Below are 27,416 nucleotides of genomic sequence, written 5' to 3'. Positions count from 1 at the left end.
TCATCGACATCGCATTCATATTCCCCGGCTCCTTGGCATCACGCACATATGCGGAGGCTGGCGGGGAAAGAGGGATGATAGTGCCTCAATACTCCGACGCTTCCGGTATTTATGACGCAAGTAATCAAATTGAATGGCGCACACTGCAGTTTCGTCCGCCTTTTATTTGCCCAAGGAGCCGGCAGCTCAGCATCCGGCTTCTTGCAGTGATAAATTTTCTGCGTTTTGCAACGCCAGTCCCCGGTCCCCAGTCCCCAACCCCCATACAAAAAATGTGCGAAACTTTCAGCTTTCTGCACATTTTCGTCGCTTATCATCAACGGCTGGTGCAGCTTAACGCCGGACGAAAGGGGGCCTGAGAAATTGCCAGTGTTGGGAGGGGGTTGTGGGAAAATCAGCTGAAAGGGGGGGCGGGGGTTTGGGAAAATCAGGAGCAGAAAGGCGGTGGAAAAACCCAGAGATTGGGGGACTGCAGAATGACAGTTCGGGGGCCAGCGATGATAATACTGAACGTGCATGAAAAATGCAAGTTGAGTGAATGGCAAAAGCGAAACGCAGCGTTCACCTAAGGCGCAATAAATAATAAGTGCCCGCAAGTAACTGGGCAGGAACCCCTGAAGAATGGGCCCATAATGAACGACATCTTGAGCAGTTCTCGACTTGACATAATGGTAAATTAGTGGCCAAGGTGGCTGCCCCTTAAGTGCCATGATTTACGCGGGATTAGGGGCAATTGCAACTAGTTCAGGGCGGCTTACGGTAACTATCTCGGTAATGCACGGGAAAATACTCCTAGCCCTGCGATTAGGCAACTTTGAGCGCGGCAAATAAAAGCACGGCGAATTCTCCACAGATAATGACCATGGAAAATCGTCTCTTTCACGAAAACTGCAATGCTAGCTCATCTAAAAATAGCAAACGCTATACAGAAATTATACCAGCAAGCTCTTGATTTATGTTTTTGTTATTGTGTTCCCTAAAACCCACCAAAAAAATATGAATAGAGTGGAAAGTACAAAATTGAAAGAAAAATGGAAAAACGAATGCTGGAGAGACAGCTGTCGTCTGAAGATAACTGTCATTTTCTTTTCTAAAGCTTATTGAAAATTTACAATAGCAAAAAATAGGAAGCTTATTAAAAATTAGAAAATTATATGTAAAGAAATGTTTAAAAGTTAAATTATTTTATAAATAGATGACTTTAAGAGATTTCGCATTTTGTAAAAATTACTTTTTACTTTAAGTAAGTAAATATATTTTCGTTATTAAAATAATTCATCAAAATAAAATGTTGCTAGCTAAATATTATCGTTAAAATTTAAACTAAAGCTCGTTAAAAAATCGAATGTTTTAGACTTGAAAAAATATTTTAGGCATAAATAACAAACTTGTTTGTAATTTTTTCTCTACTTCTTCAATGTGAAGTTATTAAGGTAGCTAAGACGATTTAGTTCAGATTTTTTTTGAAAGCAACAAAAAGAGTGACAATCAAAACGAAAAATACAGAGCAAAACTGAACAAAAAACAGAAGACAGCTGCTGTCTGAAGATAACTGCAATTCCATTTTAAGGACTCAATCAAGAGGGTCCTGCCAGGATGCTAGGATGCTGCTGCGTGAGTGTGTGCCCCTGGCAATAAATGAGCAAATTAATTAACAAAACGCAGCCGTGAATTGTGGCACGATTGTCTGCGGACACGGAAATAAATTAATGCAGGCGGAGGACATGGAGGACACGGCGAACAGGACACAAAGGCGACAGGCCACGTTAACGCTCCGGTGGTTTTTCCACCGGCCAACGACGTAGTCCGGCGAATCCTGGCAAGCAGCTTAGCCCGCAGGTGATGCCAGGACGCAAAATCAATCGAGGGAGCTCTGGTCATGCATAGATACGCGATGGGATATAGGATAGGATATCGAAAGGGGGCGATGGAGCGTTGGGGCAAGGAGGAGCTGCCATCGCCATCTATCCTGGGGACATGTGTGGGCACGTGCTGGTCAAAAAAAAAAGAGGAAAAAAAAAGAAAGTAGAGAGGAGCAGCACCAATAACGACGTAATCTGTTTATATCCCCTTTTCCACTCCTCTTAGCCCATTGTGCTGCGCACTTTTTCCATTTGGCATTGCTGAAGCTATAGCTTTTCCTGCTTTTCCACTGCTGCTACTTCAATTTTCTGGCCGGCAGTTTTTGTCGTTTGTCGTCCGTTCTGTTCCATCCATGGATTGAGTTGTTATTTTTCGCTTAGTGCAATTTATTTTGGCCAAGTGGCAGCCATCGGGCCAGCAGCGCTTAATTTATTATGCCAGCTACTGGCTGTCCCTTCCTTTCTCCTCCTTTTTTTTCGTTTTTTTCGATTTCTTCTCCACCGAAATTGCCTGGCCATTGTTCAATGGCAGATAAAAGAAAAATTAAAGGCAAGCGAAATGAAACGGGCGAGAAAAAATCGTTATTAATTTCAAGTTTGAAAAATTGTTGAGCAGCTTAGCACCCCGGCTATTGGATCGAAATCCAATGAATCCGTCGGGCCATCCATTTATTAGCAGCTTGATAAATACTTTCAATTTCCCCCCGCCAAATAAATGATAACGTAATGCGCCAGCATTAAAATAGATCAAAGCCGGAAAATAATCAACGAGAAACGGTGGACGGGGGCAAAAACTATCTGTTCCTTCTCGATTGTTTGGCCACATGGAGTGCGGCCCGCATAGAAATCCATTATGTCGGGGCCATCAATGGATATGGAGCAAGATTCCCATACAATTATAGCCATCATTTGTTATGTGACCCCACTCCCACTCCCCACTAGGATCCCCGAATCGAAATCGAATAGAACTGAACTGAGTTGAACTGACTGTCAAAGCCGCACACGCGTCAATTGTTGTGATTAGCATGGAAATCATTACAAACACAAAATGAATGGCAAATCGGAGAATCAACAACGGCAACAAAAATAAATGGCAGGAGCGGCACAAAAAAAAGATGACACAGGCGAGTTCCAAAAACAGAAAAGCCAAAAGTGTCCTGAATGTTTTTTGCCAAGTTGGTGATTCTACAGGGAGAAAAAAAAACTATTGCAAACTAGTCTTTGTTGGTTGAATCATAAGTTAGCTGAATAAAAATGTTTTAATAAATATTTTATTATAAGCAATTAAAGAATTTTTTAATTTTGAACAGCAATTTCCTTTTAATTTAAATATAAGGGATTTAGTATATTGTTTATCCATAAATAAATTTATGATATTTTATTGTACAAATTTAGGAGAAAATATTTTTTTCAACTTTAGATATCATGTATATTTGCCAGAGCTAAATCCACATTATTGATTCTTTTAAGCGCGCTGTTGTTGATGCTGCAATTTCTATAGTGTTTTTCCCTCCAGTGTACATACTTTGTCAAATGTGTTTTTGTGTGTCGTCTCAGATGTGTCAGTGCCAGGGTAAATGGGTGGCTTGGAAAAATCGGTGGAAAACGGGAAGGGTGTGTGGAGCAGCCAAGCAGACAAAAGGCAACCAGTGAAAAATCGAGTTAGGCAAAACAAATAGCAAAATAGTTTTGGACGGAACGTCGCCAACAACATCGACATAAACAACAACAACAACAACGACAACTAAACGGAAAAAACATAAAATAAAAGTAGCTTCGGGGGGTATGGGCTGGATTTTCCGAGAATGGGCAAGAAAAAACCTCTCGATGCCTGGGCCGTTGTAAAAGTCAAGCGAAATAATATTTTCCGGGTGCCAGGCAAAGGCAGCAGAAAAGAGAAGGGGAGCAGGAGGCTGTAGCATTACTTCAAGCGTAACATTGAAAAAAAGGACGCAGGATGAGGAGAGAAAAAGACAGGACGCGAACTTGCGGCCATCATTGTAGGCAATTTGCAAAAATAGCAACGATTTCTCTCCATGCTCTCTGTCTCTTTCTGAAGTTAGTTTAAAGGAAATCAAAATAAAAATCATAAAAATGGTGAACGTGCCGCGTGGTAAACCAGCGAAAGAGACGGCAATACGGGCGAAAGACAAAGACGGCAAATGCTGCCGCTGCTTGGCACAAAAGATGAAAAGTTGTTGCTGTTTATGGCGGAAGTAGATAATGCCAAAGATGAACAAGGCGAAGGATGTCGCTGCCAGTCACAGGAGTGGGTGGTCCAGTGGGTTTTTTTTTTTTTTTTTGAGTGAAATGAAGCTTAAGGGTCGCTGGGGTCTATAATTTCGCCATTACAAAACAATAGTAAAAACAAACTGCAACAAAGTTTTAGCCGGCACAGAATAGGAGCCAGTGAGGCGTGTGTAAGCCAAACAATGGGGGGGAGAAATGGCTAAATGGGGATGCGAAAAAATGGAGACCGGAGAATCGGAGAATCGGAGAACTGGAGCTGAAGAGTAAGCTTTGTCGCATTATGTCCAATTACTGTCGCAATTATAGCCGAACGACCAGCACATAAATAGAGTTGCAGGAAGATGGCGAGTTGGCAGTTGCCAAATCGAATGTGGATATCGCATATTATTGACACTGCGTCCACGGCCGAATCATTAATAACCCACTGGCTAATCAAGAGCAGGATCACAGATACAAACCCTTCCCCCGATCCATCCGTTCAGTCAACTGCGGCTAATGGGATAAACCCTTACGTGCGATAAGACAAAGTCACCCCTGGGGAGCCAAAAGCACCACCATTCGCACTTCGACTCTCACTCCTGCACTTCGCGAAAATTACGAATAGATCTTCAATTTCATTAATTTTATATTTGAGTTTTGTTTGTAAAGCATAACGGGGGTGTATTAAAAAAATTAAATTATCAAACTAAAATAAAAAAAAAAATTAACTACGGATTTTAAAAGAATAACCAAATACCAAATGTTATAATTCAAATGCAAATAGGTTTATTATAAGCTTATAATTTTTAACTAAAAAAACAACATTTTTTTTGAAACTATACAAACTATTTTTATAAGAAACCACAAAGTAAATTACATATTTTAGGAATGTTCTGTTAATAATTACAATTAAAAGCGAGAGTAGAAACTAAAATTTGATAAAAATGTACACAGTTTTTTCTGGTTTCGCACCATAAGTAAAAATTTGTTTTGAAAACAGAATACCTGCGTATACAAAAAAATTCGTATAATATTTTTAGAGTGTTCCAAACGCAATTACCAAAACACAAATTATATTTCTTGTGTACTGCCTTTTCCCATCTCGATTTTGGCACGCGTCGTCGATAAAGTTCCATGACCAGAAGCACAAGCCAGAGGAGGAGGCCTATGCCTATGGCTATGCCTATGCCTGGGTTCAGCTGTTTTGTCACTTATTCACAGCACATTAAACAATTTGCTTTTTACGGCGGCCAACATCATCATCGTGGCCCCTAAACACCCCCATCCCCAACCCCAATCTCATCCCCATACCGATCCCATAAACAGGACTCTCTGCTGCCTAGCCAACCGCACATTTTAATTGTTCTCGTCATGAACATGTCATAAAGCAAATCAGATTAAATGCGTCACTTATTATTGTGCCCCAGCTAGGGTCCCGGTATCGGTCTATATATATAATGACCCCCCGCACTCCTCCCCAAAATACTGGGCACGTGATACATCTACTCTATCTGTGTGGGTGAAAGTGGGTGTATCCGTGTGGACGCCTTTGTTAACTGCGGTCAAATGTGGCAACGCACCACGCAACCCAACGCAGGATCGGGGTATCGTTTTTATTGCATATTACCTTGTCAAACACGAAGACACACACTCACACTAACACACTCACACGGACACACACACACACAGTGGGGCAAGGGTTACTCGAATTGCGGTTGTGGTTGTGCGGATAATGAGTGAATTAATGCCCAATGCTTGCATAATGCTGCCATTAGTGCACATCACATTTCCATCACAGCGGACATTCGGCCACATATGTGCACTCAAAAAAAAGGGGCGAACTTTGGAAAGAAAAAATTATATATATCAAAAATTATTAAATTATTAAATGTCTTCCTTTCTATTGTTATTACATTTAAACTTTTGAAAGATTTTCCTTTGTTAAACATTAAAAAAAGAACAGCAAAGTTTTCAACATATACTATTGAATCACTTTGTTTTTAATATTTTTGACTTAAATACCAGTGATTTTCTGTGAGTGTAAAATAAGTAGAGTATTCCCATTTCCATTTCCGCATCCGCTGGCCAATTCATCCAGGCCTTGTTGCACTGTGCCGAGGAAGACTTTGTTGTTATTAGCACTGCCTCCTGCTGGTCGAGTGTTAACTTGCATGTTAGATTGTGCGTGCAGCTTAATTAGTTGCAAACTGTTTTTTCATCATCGTCGGGTCAAGGGAGTTATTGTGCATGTTAGGCACACGTTCGAGTGGCAGGTTGGAAAAGCTGCTGACTTGGAGGGAAAACTTTACGCGTTCTTCTCATCAACGGGACATTAAGCAAATTGACACCGAAAGCATTTAGTCAAGTTAGTGGCACTTTGAGCGCTTATCTTTTAATCGACTTGCCTTAATTCATCACCCCTAGCACACATACATACATGAGAACATTCGAACAATCGAGCAGACAGAGTGAACCGAAACCAATATTGATTTCTAATATTTATGCAATTCCATTTTACAAATTTGCATACCAAATCCTGATTGCTAGGGGACTTGGAGGCACACACATCCTGAGAGTTGCCGGTAAAAGTCAGGGCTTTTTGCACATTTATCGATGTCTCTCGCTTTCCCTTTGACTGTTTGCCCGCCGCAAACACAATGGGACCAGGGGCCAAAGGTGGAAAAGCTGGCAAAGCTGGAAAAGCTGGAAAACCCAAAGAACCCTGGCACTTGACGCGATCCGACAACAGTCGATTAGTTAGCCAGACAGACAGACAGACAGACAACCGGATAGACAGTCGGACATTATGGACAGATAGTGCTTTTTGTTCACCGTTCACCGTAATCACAGCCAGAGTAACAACAATGGCGACTGGCAATTTTCAAAATGAAAACATAAAATAATAAATACGATTTGACAGCGCTCTGCAGATCTCTGCAGCCGTATTGTGTAACCAATAGAGATACTCGTACTTTTTACGGGATACGTGGGTGACTGGAGCCGCCCTCTCAGTTTCCGCATCCTGTGTGTGCCAGTGTGTGTGTGTGCCAGTGTGTGTGGCTGCGTGTGTGTAGCAGAGTGTGTGCGAGCATCTACATAATCATATTATGCTTGACTGACACGACAAACCAAGCGCACAAATGTGGGTCCAACTGCATTGAGTTGGCTGAGCTGAGGAGGCGACTGCAGAGCAGAGATTCAAGTAATTTGACAGGCGACATACATTTTCGGGTGCACACACATGCACAGTAACAGCCACACGCGCAAACCCATATAAATGCACTGAGAGGAAAGATTTTAAGAAACGAAAATCTGGAACACACGATGAACTCTGTTAATCGAGAATTCTGTTTGTAATCGAAAATCGAAATTTTGTACTACAACAAATTTTTCCCCAAAATACCCTTATATTTCCTTGTTACCATGGTGTAGCTATTAAACTGAAATTATACGTATAATAATACAGTAATAGATAAAACCTGAAATTCATGAACAAGTTTATCAATTAATGCCGATTTAAGAAACGAATGCAAAATTATATATTTTTATACATTTTAGGCCATAGTTATGTATAAATACTTTTAAAATTATATCGTACCAGTACGTGTTTTCTCTCAGTGCTTGCATTGGTACAGAGAAAGAGAGAGGGAAACAGCTGCGCAAATCTGTTAGCCAGTGAATTGATGAGGGGCAAAAGCGATAAAAAGGCTTTTGCATTGGTCTGAGCCTCGGAATGGGAAATGGGAAATGCTGCCAGCCTGCCTGCCATGATATGGGAAACTGCCCGTCCGACCGACCGACAGAAAGACATACACACAGACAGACAGTCAGTCAGTCAGAGAGGGACAGAGGGAAGAGAGAAGGGGTGGGAAAGGGAAAGGGAGGGCAGACAGTTGGAGAGACAGCGCCACCTGGCAGCTGCCAAAATTGCAAAATTGAAATTGAAATGCGACTGCTGCTGCTGCTGCTGCTGCTCCACATACACACGGATGCAGCTCACAGATACACACACTTGCATGCATAATACGCATACGCACCGTGTGCACTGCAATCTTCTGTGGCTGTCGCAAAGACAAGCCAAAGCAATTAATGTAATGAGCAGCCGCATGTCAGAGTAACAGCAACGTCGACGTCGACATTTTTGCACAAGAATTTTCAATCAGCAGACAACATTCATTCACACCATGGTGAAAATGGGGGGAGAAAGGTGAAAGCAGATAGAGCATAATGTGCAAAGGCGTCCAATGTAATTGTTTAAAACCCAGCTACTTAAGTGCACTGGGTGTGAGCTGTGTGTGTGTGTGTGTGTGTGTGTGTGTGTGTGTGTGTGTGTGTGAGTATGGCCACCCATTTGGTCCCTCCCCAAACAAAAAGTCCAATCAGGCCTGCATTAATGAGGCTGGCATGGGCTGAGTGTGTTGGGAAAATGCATGCATTCATTTGCATTTATGTTTTGTGCCAACTAATTTGAAGGCTCTTTGGCTGCGAAACAAAACAAAATCAGCGACGACAAGCCCCTCTTGACGAGACATGCTACCTGGGCTCCAAGTGCATCTAGACTTGCTGCAACAAAGGCGGCAAAGCTACCCCTTTTTTGCCACTTGCATACAATATGTGCATACTCATTAGTTTGGAGTGCTTGCATCAACACGCCAAGACACCAACAAGAAGGAGACATGTCGTCTCCAGAACTCACCCCATCTTCCACCCATCAACCCCCTTTTTCCGAGCACCCCTTCTTCTTTTAAATAAACAAACCCTTTGCGCCTTCCTTTTAAGTTGCAGCTAATTGTTGTTGCTGGCGGGAGTTTCAGTACTTTTTTGAAGCCTTCTTCCAGCTCATAAATTTTTTTTCACATACTGTGTTTTTTTTATCAACGTCATCATCATCATCTGCAAAACGGAAAAGCAGCCTCATCTTCCGACTTCCAATGTCAACCGGCAGCGGCTTTTGTTTGACGTCGCCCCGACTCATGAATAACTGATTAAAACCATTTTCGGTTTGAGTTTTTCTTTTATTTTTCCTCTATTTTCTGTTTTTTTTTTTTTTTTTTTTTTTTAGCTGAGGGCGGATTGAATAGGTTTGGATAGCCGGCTGCGCTTTCATTTATAATGACTCGGCTGTGCGAAGCCCAAATGGACAGGAGAGTGCAGTGTCACCAGCAGCAGTGTTGCAGCTTTGGCCTTTCAAAACGCCTTAGTCGCAGATGATAAATAGCTGCTGCGTGAGTGGTTTCTGCTGAGCCAAGGGAAAATGATGCAGCTGTCAATTATATTTTGGTTAAACCCTTCCAGAGTTTGGCATTGTTAAGCAACTGTTTTTAAGGAAAATCCAAAATTAAAGGCTACTGCAAGTTGGTCTGTGTCATTTAAGAAAATATATATTGAAAATACTCATCCTATGTCATTTTAATCTTTAATGCTGAATTATTTTTACAAAATATTCTTTGTGATTTTTATTGTAATTAAACGCTACTTCAAGTTTTAAAAACAATAATAATGAATACTTTTTATGAATGTTATGAACGTGAGCACCAAATTTATTTAGCAAATTGTTATTCCTAGTACCGCCTTCGAAATGCTTGTTATTTATTTTACTTTATGTAAAGATACCTTAACGTTTGCATCGCAGGCTAACATGCCAGTTGAACGTGAAAAATATCAATTTCTCCAGCACTTTATGGGTGTAAATAATTTATATATTCCCCACTTTTTGAACCTCAAACGCTCAGTTAAAGTTTCCATCGCCGTGCTGCATCAATTGTGCTGCCATAAAACTCTTTAGCCAACTATTCTGGCTCATAAATACAACATTATTTCGCCAACGTAAATCGCAGCGGCAGCAGTCGTCGACGCTTGTCTGCGAACGTCTCAATTCACTGCACATTTTGCAAATAACAATCGCATTTTTTGAATAATTCAAATCCACTTTGTTGCCCGTCTATCTGCCTCTCTCTTTTTCTCCCTCCCCCTCCCTATCTCCATCTCCCTCGCCATCCAGCTGCCAGTGTCTTTGAATCGAGGAAAACGGTCGTTGTGGCATAAGAAAAGCGCTGAGCATTTTCCGTATGCTTTTGCTTTTGTTATGGTCGCATGAAAAATGTATAGCGTACTTTTGTGCGTTCGCATACACTCACCAACACCAGTGCACAATTAGAGCACCAACACCATCACAGGGGCATTCAAATATTTAAGCCTTGCATTATTAATGCCCATTTTTTAGTTTCTTTATCTGCTCGCTATTTGCTGGCGTCTTTTTCTGAGATTGCGAGATTTAAATTTATATTTAAATTTGGCATTTAAATTAAAAACCAAATTGCACATCGCTGCCAGACATGTATATGCTTTGGGTATGGTACACAGAAGAAAACAATTTCATAAACTTTTGATTTTGTTTTTTATCCGTTGGAAATAAACAAACATGAATTCTAATGCTCTGTTGATGTTAACATTTTCCAACAAAAAGGTAACCTTTTTAAAAAATATTTGTTTGGTTCACACTTAATCCCGCAAACAAAAGTAAAATAATTTAAAACTGAAAAGGTAAATACAAATTTTAAAGAGTGTTAAAATAAATATTTGGTTGTTTCGAAAAAATATTTCTTAAAAATGTAAATGTAAAAATGCAAAACGTTTTAGAACGCATTTTTAACTCTCTCAAAAATAAACTATAAGCTTTTACCATTATTCCCTGTGTACATATACTTTTTGCGAACTGCCATTTGTTGCCGTGTCCAGTCGCTGATTTCATTTAGTTGCTTGCCGGAGTGATAGAGCTCCGGAAGCTGGGACCCGGGGAAAGGTTCAACGGGACTGGCCACCCACAATTCAAAAATCAATTTTCATTTGCAAAACGATTACATTCACATTCATTCAATGTTCGTTGGTTCGCTCGCAGTTTCCTTTTTTTTTCTGCAATTTTTTTTTTTTCCGTCCAACGAGGGTTTTTGCATGTGTGTGTGTGTGTGTGCGAGAGAGTGTATGAGTGTGCTATCGGTTGCCTTACACTCGAATGAACTTTTATTCAATTTGCAAAGCAACCACAAGCTGCACAATAGCCGTTTTAAACACTCGAACAACCAGTCAGCGAGCGAACGGGCATTTCGTCATTCCAGCTGAAATGGAAGCCAGGACAGGAACCCACTGCAAAAACCACCCAAAAAAGGCCACCCATCCTTTTTGGAGGAGCACCTACATCTCGTCACTGCCATTTGCATGTCCAACTGTCTGCATTTTGCAGTCGTTCATTTAAATGCAACGCTCGTTCTTTTGCAATTTTTCGGCTGTTGTCTTGCTGCCGTTTTTCGTTACGTTTTTTTGTTTTTTGTTTTTTGTTTTCTGGCAAATTTAAAATCTATTTATTCATGCGTTGGCTGCAATTTTAGGACGTCAAAGCGTCATATAGAAGCGTATGTATGTATACTCACGTAGCGAGCAATCATGTTTAATATATTAGCATTGATTTTCACATTGTTCTGAAAGCCCCTGCCAAAATGGGCCAACTAAAGACTGACGTTGGCAAAAGTATGTAAAAATAAAACAAATAATAAACAAAACAATAGGCATGGCGATGGCGATGGTAAAGGACGTCAGAGGAAAACAAAAGAATGCGCTCGTAAAACCGAGATTTAGGCCCGGCCACATTTGTGACCAAAATATATACAGAAAATACACACAGGAAGTGTGCGGGCTGCTGGGGATGGTAAGGAAAAGTTGGAGATGTTGTATAGAGCTCTGCTCATTTTATGCGCTAACTGAATCAGCCCGACAACCATTAACTGGGGCCATTTTATTCAATTTGGCTGGCCCCGAAATAAAAAAAAAGGAAGAGGGCCGGAGAGGCGGGGTGGGGCGGGTCGGAAACGGAAGTATGTACGCAGGTTACACAACAACAGGAGGACCAGCAAAATGGCCACGAGATGGAAAATGGAGATGGAAAATGGTGAATGGTGAATGGAGAATGGAGAGTGGTGAATGTAGAATGGAGCCAAGTCGGGACAGAAACTGCTGCCTTCACTGTTACTACACTCTGCTACGTGTGACAACAATAAAAGTTTTTATTGCCGCCGCACACAGATGCGACTGTGCATACACACACACACACACACATACAGTGACAAAGGGGGCGGCTGGGCGAAAGGAAAAACCGGAGACAAAGAGAAATTAGCCCTCTGCCTCTGTCGCATTATGCATAGAAGAATCTCTCATACCCGGTCTTATCAGCCACAAAACTTTTTAAATACAACGCAGAAATCTCCTAAATTAAAGTACCTCCGGTGACAACAATAAGTCCGCTGGGTTTACCCAATGATGGGTCCAAAGGTCCATTTGACCATGGGGAGTAGGATGATACGAGTGTGTTTTGGCCATCAGGTGCCAATATTTTTGAACTCCTTCAACTGGTGTTGGTGAACTGAATGTTTTGACAAACTTTCACAACTGAAGTGCATTACCTTTAAGCAAAAAAAATTTGTCTCCCAAATCAGACTTATTTTACAACTTGTTTCCAATTTTTTAACAATTTTAACAGGCCGTTAAAGATAAAAATTTTCAAGATTGATTCTATCAGTCTGATTTGTTTTGTTTTCATTTTTTTAGATGGTTGAATGTTTCAATGCGAACCACACAAAATTACAAAAATTATCTCTCAATTGTTGATATTATATTGATTGCAAAAGAAATCATTTTGAGGTACCTTCGTTCTTTATTACTTTGGTAATTTGTTAGGTACTAATTGAGAATTAGAACACAGTTCTTTGGTCGACATTTGGTTTTGCTGTTTGCATTCCATCTTAATTACATTTTCTTTCTTAACTTTAAAAAGCATTTTGATTTTGGTTTGGCCAAACTACGTCAAAAATCAAATTCCATAGAAACTTCATTCTTGTTTGATTGAAAATAAAGTCAGATCAACACAATAAGAAGGAATTATTCTCAGAAAGTCAACCAAATAGAGAAATCACTGGTTTCCTTTTGAAAATAAAACGTTACATGCAATCTGAAAACTTTATAGCTAAGCCTTAACAATATAAAATTATTTTAATAATTTCAATTAAATTTGAAATTTCGTTTTTGGAAATATTCATTGGAATTGAAGACGTTTAAAATTGAAAAATATTTCGGTTATTCTATCTTAGTAAAATTTAGAAAGTTCTTGTTTAAAATTTAAGGACTGTAACATGGTTAACTGAAATAGAAAACGTTTTCCTTTACTTTGATCTGTGCCAAATGGCCCGCCGCTGGTTTTACCGCTTTTTCCTTAGCTTTTCCAGCTGCTGTTGCTGCTGCTGATGACGCTAACAAATGATGAGAATTTGAGCAGCGTTTTGTCCATCGGACTTGGCCGCTCTCAAGTGGCCGCCTACGTGTGCCACATGCACAATGGTACGGAAGTACCGCCCCCCATGCCCCCCGTGAAATCCCCCCTGAGTTGCCGCATTTTGCGGCGTCTTTGTTTTTGAAAAATTGTCTACTTCATTTGGGTCGCTCCAAACGAGAATGGCCATGAAATATAACAGTACTCATTATGTTGGGATTACGATGCAATCAACGCAGAAAAAAGTGTCAGTCAAATAAATCACTCGCCAAACATGAGGCATGGAGCGTCTGCATGGGCGGGTCTGGGTCCTCATGAGGGGTGGGGGGAGCGGAGGATGCTTGGGCCTGGCTCTTATTTTCGGCCGCCTTGACAGCCCAAGAAAAAAAAATAAAAGAAGGAAGAATATATATTTCGGGTATTCCAGGCCAGGCGCAATGTCAACATCAACAGTGTTTCAACATTCTGCGTCTGTGTGTGCGTTTCAGGGGTGTTTCAGGGGGGTGGGGGTAGCATAAAAACGAAAGCGTAGTTGAAACTGACAGCAACGATGACGCCGGGAAAGCGGGGGAAAATGCGGAGGAAAAGCGGGGGAAAAGCCAGCGGTTGAGGCTGTCACACTGTTTGCTCCCCGGATGGCACAAAACCCATTCCATCCACATCCACCGCCTGACTTTTCGGAGGGTGGGCAGTGAGCCAACTGAGTGGCAAATTTTTTTTAATTATTCAGTGGCCAGCGGAGAGGTTAGATTTCTGGGAGTAGAAAAAACACAAGTGGGTCTGACACACCAGCGGAGTGGGAGGCCAATGTGGAGTGGAGTTTAATCGATTTGCATGACTGAATCTTAAGAAACCAATTTAAATATTAAATAAGGCACTTTTTGAGATCATGCGAAATGGTCTATCAATCATTGTCTAGCTATAAAAGTTTGGGTACACAACTTTGTGCATTGAAAATTAAAAAAGAGATTTAAAATGCCTAAAAAGTTGTTTCTAATAATAAGCTGGAAACACTTATAAAATTCTATAAAATGTCTACAAATAATTAAAATTAAAGCAGTAAGTGTTTAAAATGGAAAATACGTTATATGTAGAATTCCGTACCTTAAGTGTTTCGCATTTCCTATGACTTCAAATGTTTGAAAACTTTTTCATAAAATACATTTGACATAATCAGACAAAAATTAATGACAAAAAATATATATAATAATAATAATAATACACAATGAATTGTTAAACAAAATTACTCTTTCAAGACCTGTAATTTGGTTCGTGCTTTCTTTTGAATGTTTTAAAACATTTAGTTATTTAGAGTATATATTTCAATTTAGATTTACAAACAAAGCCCCAAGCCCTAGCTTTTAAAGTCCCTTGATTCGGGAACCCGCATTTCGCCCGCTGCGTAAGCTAACCCTAAGCTCCATTTATAATGCTCCTTGCACTGTGTAATCCGTGACCGCGATAATCGCCTCTGGTCTGGGTCTGGCATAAAACTCCATTGCCAACAATTTGCCCCGGCGACCGGCAACAATGGCACAACAAATGAGCAAGCGATTTGCTTGTGTCAGCGGAGGTCCAGCGGTACAGTGGAGCCCCGCAGCATCATCATCCGCAGCCAGAGCTTATCTCGGTTTCATTACAGTTATTGTCGTTGTCATCAGTTTGCCATGTGCCACAATGTTGCACAGAAGCCAACTTCAACTGCAACTGCAACTACGACTGTGAATGCGGCTGCCATCCCTTTGCCATCCCCTTGCCACCCCGCTTTTCGCAGCGTTTTCCTTCAGTTTTTCCCGCCCCTTTCTCCGGCAGTTTCTACTTCTCAGCTGAGCAACAACAAGGGCCACACTTCCGCTGGCTGCTTGAAATAAAAACTTGCTTGATTCACACAAAAGGGGAAAAAGCGGTGGTGGGTGCAGTGTGGGTTGAGAAAATTGCACTGCACAGCAACAAAAGCAGTGCACACACACAAACACACTCTCCCAGAAACACACAAGTAAAACATCTAAATGCAATGCCATAGAAAAAATGCAAAAACGCAGTTTCCGTGCAAAACAGAAATAGCGGAAAAAAAGCTGCTACACAAAAAATGCTCGTACATAATATAAGTGTAAGCGTCGATTTGGGGGCGTAGTGCGGGGGCGTGGCACTGCCAGCTTCACACTTGAACACGTACAGAGCCCGCGGCATTCGACGTCTTCGACTTACCAATGCCAAATCCGCCCACAAGCCACCCAACCATCCAACCAACCACCCACCAGCCTTCGCCTCACATTAAGCGAGCGCTTAAAAGTATGCTACAGGATTTCGCATTTGCTTAAAAGCTGTTTCGACCGATTCGTAGGGATTATTTGATTGCGAGGCGTTTGCATAAATTGATTCTCCGGCAAAACAGCAGCAACAGCAGCAGCTGCACTTCTAAATTCTCCTGAACCGCCTGCCAGTTGGGTCTGATTTATTACACTCGTTTCAAACACTGCGGTTGCCGTGCTGCCCGGCAAATGGACAATTGTACAATTGTACATTGCCCTGTGCCTGCCTAATGCGAAATACGTTAAATAATAAATAAATATAATGAAATATATGTGTGGGCTGTGTGCATGTCTGGCTGTCTCCTGGTTAGGCATAAATTCATTTTATCTGGAGCCGCAAAACGAAAATTGCATCAAAACAAAGGTTGCCTACACATGGCAAAAAAAAATGGTGCAAATATTTGGAACTTACAAATCTATATGCTGTCTGTGCGGCTGCAGTAGAAAACAATAGTTGTTAACAAACCAATGGAACAAATAAATATTCTTCTGATGATCATCTAAAATATTATATAAGATTTTGGTGAAAGTGCTAGTTCGATTATACAACATCTGAGTAAACGTCTTATAAATATTGTATATTAAGACATTATACAATTATTAAATAACTATAAATACAATAAGCTTCATTTTAAAAATATTTTTAAAATACCAATGTAACTCCAATGATCCAAGTGGCCTTAAAAAATTACAATGACAAAAGGAAAATATGTAAAAAAGGTCTCTGTTTAAAGAATGTTTGAGTACTTAACAATATTTTCGGGAATTGATAAAATCTTTGAAAACTTTTTGCCTGCCATCATGGCAAATGTTATAACACTATTATTGACTTTTTTTCGCTGTGTATGTCCTGCCCCACCCAACGCCCCTTTCCTGCACCGTTGGGTCAACAGTTTCGGTAGCTGTTTGGCGGTGACGTTTTTGTATAATTAATTTTTCTTGTTCAGTGGTTTTGTACAATCAACATTCGATGTAAAAACATTGCAAACAACTGCCACGCATACAGGCGCACTTAAAACGGACACCCACACTCGCCTATCCGTGTGCACATACGAAATGCCACCGCAGGACAACGAGCAGCAACAAACTGCTGCACTCTTGGGCTCTGGACCAAGTCCTCCTCCAGCACCTCCTCCTCGTCCTCCTCCTCGTCCTCGTCCACGATTTCGTCCTGGCTGCTTGCATATGCATGCGAAAATGTTAAAGCAAATAAGAAAGAGTGTGAAAACGAGCAGCTTGCCATGTAAACAAGTAAACCAATAAGTGCATTGGTGTGTATAAAAAGGATATACACGAGCACCGAACCCTTCGAGTGTGTGGCTTTAAAAACTGACCAACTAAATCCCCGGTCTCAGTTGCAGCTTCACTTCAGCTAAGCCCGTCCTCAGCAGCCGGAATCAGAAAGCCCTCCCACAAAATCGGAACGAGAAAAAAAAAAGGGAAACCCTCGATTCCGAATATAAAAAGCAAATTGTTTAATGAATTACTCGCTCGTGTTGCCTTTTCTTGTTGTTGTTTGCACAATTTGTTTACGCAACGCGTGACGCTTAAATGCTAAATAATGCAAATGTAAATGCGCTGCCATTGTTTGAGTTCGCATTTATTTGTCTTTCCCGCTCGCTGCTTTTTGGATCCTTGCAATCCCTTTTTTCCTTATAAGCTGGTAATTATGACAGGGCTTCGGCGAAACCCAACCAAGTTGGCATAACACGCTAATAAATTCCCTATAAACCAACAGAGCCTTTGTTTATGCATATTCTCTTCAAGGGAAATCAACTTTGGTCGCTTTTCTTGCTCGACATTCACTTGTATTTCTTTGATTGAAAAAAACCTTTATTTATGGATTTTAAAGATTGTGAAGGATTGTGCTGCTATTGTATTTATTTGTTCAAAATTTTCGTTCAAAAATGCTTTATACAACAATATATTCTCCCTTTTTAGAGCATTTCATCTTCGTATATTTTTCCAAATAAATCTGCCTCGCCGATTGCGTATTAATTTTCTTCGTCATCGTGCCGCAATAAACATGAAGCGAAATTAACATATTTTCGTTTGTGTTCCCTTGCCGTTTCTTCGTTTTTGTTTGCACTCTGATCGATTTGTGCCGCGTAACTAACGAGGAAACGGCGCCGCCCTTTTTCATTTTTGGGCAACTTTACAATTGGTCAGGGCTTAACATTTGGGGAGCATTTTCAAGTAATCCCCCTGCCATCCAAATTGCGCCACTAACTTATGATTCGCGAAAAAATTACATTAGAATTGCAAATTGGCGGCGGCGGTGGCAATTCAGCATGGCTAAATAAAAGTTGTGTCTCTCTGCCATGTGGGCGTTTGGGCGTGTGGGCGTGACAGGGGGTTGCGCTACCTACAACAACAAACAAACTCAAACATTTATGACAATAACTTCTTAAATGCTTTGTTCTTGCCGTTGTCGTCGGGCCTTCGAAGTGGAATCCGCCCCCAAAGGCCAGCGAAAAGTTACATAAGGACAGGACGGGCAGGATCCTTGGCTTATTCGGGTCCAGCATTTCGACGTTGAATTGAATTACTTTTGCGCCAGTTGAAATTTCAATTGGCAGAGGAGGAAGCAGGAAGGAGAATGGAGGAAAGAGGACGGAGGATGGCGAATGGAGACATGGCACATGTGCAGCCATATGCAATGCACTGGCCGGAAACGGAAATGCACGCTGCCATTTTAGCATGCCGCCCGCACACACACACACACACATACTTTCGGAGTAAGAGGAAGCGGGGCATACAAATGAGGCGTTGAATAATTGAAGACATAAATTCGCACTTGCACATAGCCAGAAAAAAAAAACAAGAAGAAAAAAAAAATACAGGCAGCTTTTTATTGTTGCCGCCTCTTGGCACTTGGCTTCCGCTGGCTCTGGATATTTTCCCCTATTTTCCCAGCCTGCCCAATTCACTTTTTATTCTTATGTATTTTGCATTGCTCGCTCCCCGGCAGCATGTTTAATTCCCAATCTCGGGCACAGCTCGGCGACCTGGCCACCTTTTGCACTCGAGAGCGCAGTGGGTGGCCAAAGGCCCCTCAGAGCCCAGCTCAGTGACCCTCGGAAGGAGCAGAAAGGAGCAGAAAGGAGCAGAAGGAGCAGCAGCAGCAGCAGCAGCAGCAGCAGCAGCAGCAGCAGCAGCAGCAGCAGCAGCAGCAGCAGCAGCAGTAGCGGCTGAGAGTTGCTCGTTTAACTTTCATGAAATTATAATTTGCTTTGTAATTCGAGCATCCTTAGCAGCGATGACGGGGCCAGCAAAGCAAGGAGGAGCAGGACCTTGCCCAGACCCTGGCCATATAACTACACATTGAAAATATTTTAATTAACGAAAATTGTTCTGCAAGTTGTTTTATATGGGACCGTGGTATGGAGCCAACTTGAACTGCTATCCGCTATCCGCAAAAGGCAGGATTCGAATAGAACGAAAGGTCCCAGGGAAGCAACTGCCCTCGCCGAGAAAACCAATCCCATTAGAAATCTCAATCCCACTCGCAAGTCTCTGCAAAAATATTGAGCAGCTGCTTCCATTCTTGGAATAGCACACACACACCCACACACTCTGGCTGGAGTACATATATCTTACTTATGCTCGCAAAGATTAAAAGTTTCTCAGTGCAAGTTCTTGCCTAAGCTGTAACATCTTTGTATGGCCCCAATAGACCCCCTTTTAACCCACTTCAGCCCACATCCTCTTTTTTCGCTGCCTTTTTTCCTGTGTATAACCCGCTCAAGTTGTTTGGCCTGCCGCAAAATGTGTGTGTGTGTGTGTGTGTGTGTGTGTGTGTATCTGTGTGTGTGCTTTTGGGTCGAGCTTGGGAACCTTTTCAAATCCGAAATCGATATTAATTAAATTTTAGTAGCTCACACGAAGAGCTCAAGAAATCTCCGCTCTTGGCGAAAGCAAAATGGAAAATAAGTAAAAAAAGTGACAAAGTTTTTGCGACCAGCTTATTAAAAGTGATGACAGGCTGTGGCCGAAAAGAAAACTGTGTGCGAAAACTGCTTTCATTAGGGTTATAATGGAGATTGACGCCGCTTAAAATGCAAGTTTATCTTTCGGCATGGCCAAAGCAAACTTTGCTTGTCCAGCAAATTGATAAGTGGGATAATCCCCGGGCCGAAACTAATTTGAAAATGCTTAAAACACTAAAACTGCAGGCCCCATCCTTGGTGTGATGAAATGATCGGGGTAATATTAGATTTCTGGCCAATCCAATCAAATTAAAACGGAGCCCTGTGACAAAGGAAATTTATGTAAATATTAACTCTATTCTGCTGTGCTCTGACCTTTGGGCCCCCAGTCTGGGGTGTTCCTTTTGAGGGGCAACCCTTGACCCTATGTCATAGTGCGTGCCATCAGATTTCAGTCGCTTCATTCGCTTTTTTCCATTAATAGTTGATCTGCTAAGCCCAAGTCATCAACTATGCAAAACCGTTTTTCATCATTCGCCATTTGCCATTCTCTCTATATCTGTATCTGTATCTGTATCCGTTTCCGCATCTGTATCTGCATCTGTTTCTATATCTTTCTGACCACCTCCTCCACTCGACTTCACAACTCTCTGCACAACAATTTAATATTCATACTTGCGTTCCATTCGTGCAGCTAATGTCGGGGTTTGGTTTCGGTTTTGGTTTCGGTTTGGCCGCTGCCACTGCTGCTTTGGCATAACAAATCAAGTTGCGGATTATAAATGGAATCCTTTTTTAATTGAAATATATATCCTGTGCCTCGGCTCGCACGAGTGCGCCTCATTAATGTGCCACTCGCCTCGCCCTGGCTCCCACTTTGGTCCTTCCGCCTTTTTGTCTCTGAATGGCTTCGATTGATGCGTTTTTGATTGCAAGTTTACCACAAACAGATCGTCCAATTCAAGGCTTTATATATGTGGTACATGTGCGGTCGAAATTACAGCTTTTTCCTTACAAATTACATGCCCAATTGGAAATTATTTGGCTAAAAAAAATGTTATTAATTTTCGGGGTATGCTAGCGGTAGCCCTCAAATCTCTAAGCTCTACCGACTGAAATTAAAAAATAATTTTTAAATATTATGAGCATTCAACATAAGTTTCCCGCCAAAAAAGTTATTTTAAATGAAAATGTCTTACACACACATAAAAAATGATTTCAATTCAAAAATAGCTCTCGTTATTAGACTAGCTCCCTTTTTAAAAGTTTTTCTAGCGTTCTATTATTTTGCCCGCAGCTGTGTGCACATAATATGGGTAAGCAAACGAATTGAGTGGTTTGGGGTTGTGCATTACTCATACGCAGCGTGTGTCGGTGGCAAAAAGCAACTTAAATTCTACTTACAGCCAAATATGTAATAAATACGAGCTTAAAAAAGTTTATCTATATTTCAACCGCACGCAGTCATGTGCTTACACACACACATCTCTTGCATGTAGGTATGTATGTTTTTTTTCGGTGGGTTTGTACATAAGAACTCGATGATGTTTTTTTGCTGTCGCCTGCCGAAAGTTTTTTGAAAGATGTCCCACCCACCGCCGGCAACTCCCTGGCATCGCACACGTCCAGCTCGGAAAAGTTTACTTTTTCTATCCCCATCCTCATCCCTATCCCCACTTCATACATACATATCTAGAGGGGTTTTTTTCGGTCTCGCACAAACGAAAAATAAGTAAGTGCCGAGTGCTGGGGACAGACTATCATTAGATGTATGACTATTCAGTTGCAGCTTTAAGTCGACGGAGTTGTGTGCTTTCCCCAAGCATTTTTGAAGAGCGTCGGCTGCCGGGATTTCTACTTTTTCATTTCAATTTCACAGGCAGCCACAGCCACCAAAAACCAAATCCTGACAAGCCCGACGCCGTATAAATTGTCGCAATCAAGCAGGCATACAAAAGCGGGAAACCCAAAAACGGAACAGAACGGAAAGGAGCGGAGCGGGCAGTCGGCATGAATCCAAGGAAAAAAAAATTCTCCGACAGAGAATCGAGAAAACCGCCGGCAAGATGAATTACTGGAAATTATCCAGTTAGAACTTCGGGGACTTTGAAACAAAACCAAAGGCGTGTAGATGGGCAGGCAAAAGCGGTTCGCAAACGGGCGAAAGGGGGTGGGAATTGCTGACGATTTAACGAGTGGCCGGGCAGAGCTTCATCCATCTGTCCCCCCACTCATATATATAGTATAATGGGGGGTATATAGAATGTGCATTCCGGGAATCTGTAAGCGGCCACTGACAAAGTAGAGCATTCCATTGAAACGCTAACAAACACGATTGTTCGCATATACCGCAAGCCTTAAGCTCCTTGGCTTTAACTTCCGAAGTAAATGCAAATTATCTTGGATTTTCGTGGTCTCATTAGGGAAACAATAAGTTGAAATACATGATTGCATAGATAGATTGCATAATTGGAACGACAAGTTATGTACATAGAGTGTTGAAACAATTCATTTATGTATTCTTCCTTTATTTCATATTTTTGATTTGTCTTTACCTTTGAATTAAACACATGTTATGGATTAAATAAGATATTAAACAAATATTTTATCTTTGAAAATAATGTGAGCACACTAATTTAATAACACAATAAGTGATAATTTCAAATAATAGTAAGATATACTGCTTTTGTATTCTGAAACACGGAAAATATTTTTAATTTTAACGAACAACAGAATTTGTATTTCTTTGAGCTTTAAATAGGTTCGATTGTTTTATTTTAAACCAGTCAAATACCAAAGCTGAAATGCAGTGATAGTCTTCAAACTCTTATATTTGAAGTCTCTTTTTTACCCATTTTTCAAAGGGAAAACTCTTTTCTTTGACTGTGAAAATGAGACTGAGGGACACTTTAACCTTTCCGCTTTCTAGCCTGCTTTTATTTTTTTTCGGCTGGCCAATGCCTAATTCTTCGGGAGGCGGGAACTCAAATAAAAATCACCCGCAGCACTCTTTGTCGGCCACATTCATTAATGTCAACAGCAGTCGCCTCGCCTAGGACTCACTGTACACTGTAAGCACATAATGTGCCACAAAACGCATAAAATACATACAGACAGTGGCAGACGGACACATACAGATGTCTGACACTGTAGTCATCGTCTGAATTCTGTAGTCTGCCCGCTGTTTTATATAACGATTACGATAATGAAGCGTCGCCGTTTCCACTGAGCGCAGCATTTTTGTACACAAAATGAGCCAAATGAATGGCCCGGCTTTTGGGCGGTTCGTTGGGTGGGCGTGGCGGATGGGTTTTGTTTTAAGGGGGGTGGCAGTGGCGGTACAGCATCAACGTCTGTCGTTGATGGCTTTTTGAAGTTCTCCGTGCTGGCAGGCGGCGCAATGATTGGGGATTATGACGAATTAATGAATTCAGATTTAAATAAAATTACGCGCGCCTGCTTGTTAGTGCCACACACATACATTTGCGTTCAATATAATAGCACTTTGGCTTCTTTTAATTATTTAAGTTAGTGAATTATCTCATGATTTTTAAGCCATCAGCATAGCATCCAGCTCAATGACTTAAAATAGTTATTTTAAGTGCAACCGCTTGTTATGTAAAAGTTGATTATAAAATCAACCCTTTTTAAAACCCATAAGCATCACTGATCGAAATAACTTTAGAATCTGGAATTAAGTAAAGTTCAATAGTTAAAATATAATTATAATTATATATACCAAAGCTAATGAAATGGAATCAATTAAATTAGGAATGCAAAAATGCATTGAATATTTTAAAGAATTATGTAACCAAATAAGTTGCAAAATACTGTCATTTTACGGATTGCTATTATTTCAACGGCAGCTGTAAACAAAATTATATACATGTCGAGCACCACACCGCATTTTTGTTGCTGTTCATTTAACGTTTGCTAATAGAATTAAAGTTTGCGGTTACCCGATGAGCAAAGAGAAGCGGAAATTGGGAAAATCGGGAAATCGGAAAACGGGGCGGCATAATGAGCTAGCCACCGATCCAGGGGCAGTGTAATTATGACAGCTATCGGTGGGGCATGGGGCCATTTGGCCATTTGGCCATCGATGGGCGGACATTAACAACAGGCCGCAATTCCAGCGCAGTGTTCGCTTTTCCAGCTTTGCCCGCTTAATTAACAACAACAATTGCAATTGTAGTGCCCCGCCTGCCACGCCCCCATCGGTAGTGCTGCGGCCCACCGCCCCCTTATCCTTGCAGCACCTGAGCTGGCAATTTTTGTGTCATTTGGCGCGTGTAACCTTCGCCGTTCGTTTGCATTGTGTTGTGGCATTGTTGTTGATTGTTAATTGAAAAACAATGTTGTAGCTGGTTTCATCGGCGGCTGCACTTCAAGAGCTGCGAATTGCGAGGCGCGAACAACAGCAACATTACACAGGAAAAATGCAATATTAAAATACAATAACATTAAATTAAAAAGCATAATCCCCTTACATTTAATATTGTATTTTTAAGGGGGGAATTTTAAATCACTACTTCAGCTATGTGTATATACTAAGGTAAGATGTAAAGCCACTAAAATAAATCTCTAAACATATTCACTTAGCATAAAAAAGGTTAAAGTAAAAGTATCGTATCCATAATAAGTCAAAAGGTGTCCACCATTGATTTCATTCATTTGGAAGTTAACCAATTGATTTCGAAACTAACCAATATTAAATCCCATTTTTTTCTGTGCTGCTACTGAAGCTGTAAAGTGTTCCAACAATGGGTGGTGGGCGTAAAACTGCGGCGCAAGCTTAATTAATTTTTATAAGGCCGCCTTCGCTGGCATCGTGGCTGCATTTTAATTACAGTGCACAGGAGTTGCGAGTTGCCTTAAGCGCATTGATTAAGTTTAATCAATGGCCCATAAGCAGGCAGTCAAGCAGGAGGAGATGGGCCAGGGGGGTTGTACAAGGGGCGGGAAAATGGTATTCGGGGTCAGCTTGCTGCTCATTAAAGGCCGCATCGCAACTTTGACAAGAAATGTGCAATTAGCAGTTGAGCGAGCGAGCGCGCAGCAGGGCTGATGGCAAAGTTGTCACATTATAATATTGAATGGCAGACAAGACGCCCTTGGGACACGGCCAAAGGAGTCAAAGAAGCCAAAGGAAATCAGGTGCCATACCAAGCAATCCGATTTATGGCACAAAATAAGCAGATTATTTAAAAATCATTTTAAATTGTCATTTAGGTATTATTTCAACAGTCCAATGATTTACCTTTATTTATGCTATAAATATGGTAAATTTCAATAATGCGCTGAACTTAATAAGTTTGTTGGCTAATTGGCTGATGTTTTATTAAATGGATGTATTTAAAAAAGTTTAAAGCCGACGACTTTAGTCAACACAAAAACCAAAATTGCTTTATTAAAATCAGGTTTAATTGACAGAAAATCAAATTTAAATAAAATTCAAATACACATTTAATTAATTTTAGTCGAAACTAGAGCAATTAAAATTTCGATGTTTTCACTTACTAAATTTCCATCTGTATAATATAATTACAAACGTTGAAATAATTTAGAACAATTAAAGACAAGTCATTTATAGTCATTGGTTTTCTGATTTGCGCTTTCAAAAACCTTTCAAGTTCCTAAATATTTAAATTATAATTATATAAAAATTTTAAAATTTTAAATTATTTTTTGCTATTTAATTTGTTACAATATAAAATAGTCTTATTTAAACTCAACTCAACGAAATAAAACACACATTTCAAACACATATTAATAATAAGCAATCGTATCTGTTAGATTGATTGCCATTGCAAATGCCATTAACGACAACAAAGATATGCGGCATATTCCAATTAAACAGTTTCAATAAGTACCTTAATTAAGGCACAGTAAAATATTATGAAAATAAATAGCTCATGCTGTTGTCCGAATACCAAATTTGTTTGATATCTGTCATTTATCATGCATGCCTCAATTTAACAAGTGGACAATTCCCGTTGACCAATGCAATTGAGCCTCAATCTGATTGTGATGGCCAATTTGGCAGCACATTCGGTGCATTCATTGGCTGCGTCAATTAAAATATCAAATGACAGTCAGTCATTTGGTCATTAAGCCAGTCAGTCAGTCTATCAGTCTATCAGTCTATCAGTCTGTCAGTTGGGCAGTTCATCATTCCCCCGTGTCCAGTTAGCGGGTCTGTAATGAGCCAGTCAGCCAGTGGAAAGTCAGCGCAGTTAGTTAGTTAGTTAGTGCGCTGGTTTGACAGTCAACTATCATTATAAGTTCTTTTGCGCCATAATGGGTAAAAGTTTTGCGCCCTCTTCAAAGCGGTGGGCGTTCGAAGGGGTATATTAGTGGGTGGTTACTTGCCTCGTTGGGTCACTACTTTCACACAATGTGTATGATGGTGTGTGTGTATGATGGTGTGTGTGTATGATGGTGTGTGTGTGTGTGTGTGCTGGCCATTGTGCGCACTCACTTTGCAATTAGCAGCAGTTTTGTCTGCTGCGAACATTTATTCAGGCCATTAATTGAGTTGATCGCACCGAGGAGGCAAACTTCGAATGCTTATGCACCAACTGAAACAAAGAAGCGAACAAGTGCAGCAAAGTCGCGGGAAATGGGTCGGGAAATGAAATATGGCCACTTCTTAGCCAGGAAAAGCACAAGAAGCGATTCAAAGTCTTACCAACTACTAGATTTTATATAAACATGTCATTACAACGTCTGGGCTTAAAACCAACATCTTTTCTCTTCTCGGAGATGTTATTTTTTTAAGTCTTATGATTATTGTATTACAAAAAAAAAGACAATCTAATTTTCAAGTTATCAGAAGAATATGAAATCTTTAAGCTGTTTTAAAATAAATATTTGAAAACAATAGGTAGTACATGACCATATTGTATGTGTTGTCTCCAAATGATTTTTAATAAAAAATTAATTAAAATTTATTAAAAAAGCTTTAAGTTATTCAAAGAAATTTAACCAAGAATATAATAAAATTTGTTGAATAAAAATAGTCCTATAAAAAATCTACCTAATATATAATGAAGTTAATTTAACTTTAACATGTACATATATCTAACGAACGCCTTTTTCTTCCACTTGACTATTTGCAGATCGAGGATGCCATGTTGATGTTTGATAAGCAGACCAATCGGCACAGAGGTGAGTTTTCCCAATCACAAGCGTTATCGCCATAGGTATTGCAATCTCTGGTGGTGCGCAACAGTGCCACAAAACATTTGCTAGCCCGTTTCCGGACTTTAACGAGAGCGGAAGTGCGAGAGCTTAGCAAATGCACACACTCTTTAGCTTCAACACAATGCCAATGTATCATGCATGGCAGGATGCTCATAAGCAAAGGGCTAATACAGTTTTAAAACGTTGTCGGGGCATTAAAATTGCTGCGCAGCAGGATGTAGAAGGACCCGAAAAGATTACCTGCCAATGCAACCGGATATGAGGGCCATAAGAGACGGGCCATCCTCTTAGCTGTGGGTGGTGGCCAGGTTCACAGGTGGCAGGTGGGTGGTGCTGGCCAGCGAGGTCAGCAGCTGAGGTGCGCTGGACGGCAGAAGGCTTAAATCTCCAGTGTACATCCGCTACACGAACTTGTAGCGCACGACTGCGTCCATTGCGTTTGCCCATCTGTCCGTCTGTCCGTCAGTCTGTCAGTCCGTCCGGCATTCGACCGGTTGTCAGAATGTCCGGCTTGCGCTGCACTGCTAAAAAATGAGGTCGTGATATAACGAAAATCCTAAAA

At 40.8% G+C, this 27,416-nt stretch overlaps 1 protein-coding gene across 5 annotated transcripts in view; it reads left to right on the top strand.

The window, feature by feature from the left end:
- Positions 1 to 27,416, top strand: part of LOC108146703 (RNA-binding protein Musashi homolog Rbp6) — a 177,330-nt gene that overhangs the window by 128,389 nt on the left and 21,525 nt on the right. For all 5 annotated transcript variants that reach the window (XM_041708433.1, XM_017272767.2, XM_041708434.1 and 2 more), the window contains one exon: positions 26,770 to 26,818. In XM_041708433.1, the coding sequence (XP_041564367.1) occupies positions 26,770 to 26,818 (49 nt within the window). The remainder of the gene's footprint in view (positions 1 to 26,769; positions 26,819 to 27,416) is intronic.

This window comes from Drosophila elegans, unplaced genomic scaffold (genome assembly GCF_018152505.1).
Source record: "Drosophila elegans isolate 14027-0461.03 unplaced genomic scaffold, ASM1815250v1 contig_208, whole genome shotgun sequence".
Lineage (NCBI taxonomy): Eukaryota > Metazoa > Arthropoda > Insecta > Diptera > Drosophilidae > Drosophila > Drosophila elegans.
The sequence above is the reverse complement of the archived record's forward strand: the minus strand, read 5'-3'. Positions and strand labels throughout refer to the sequence as shown.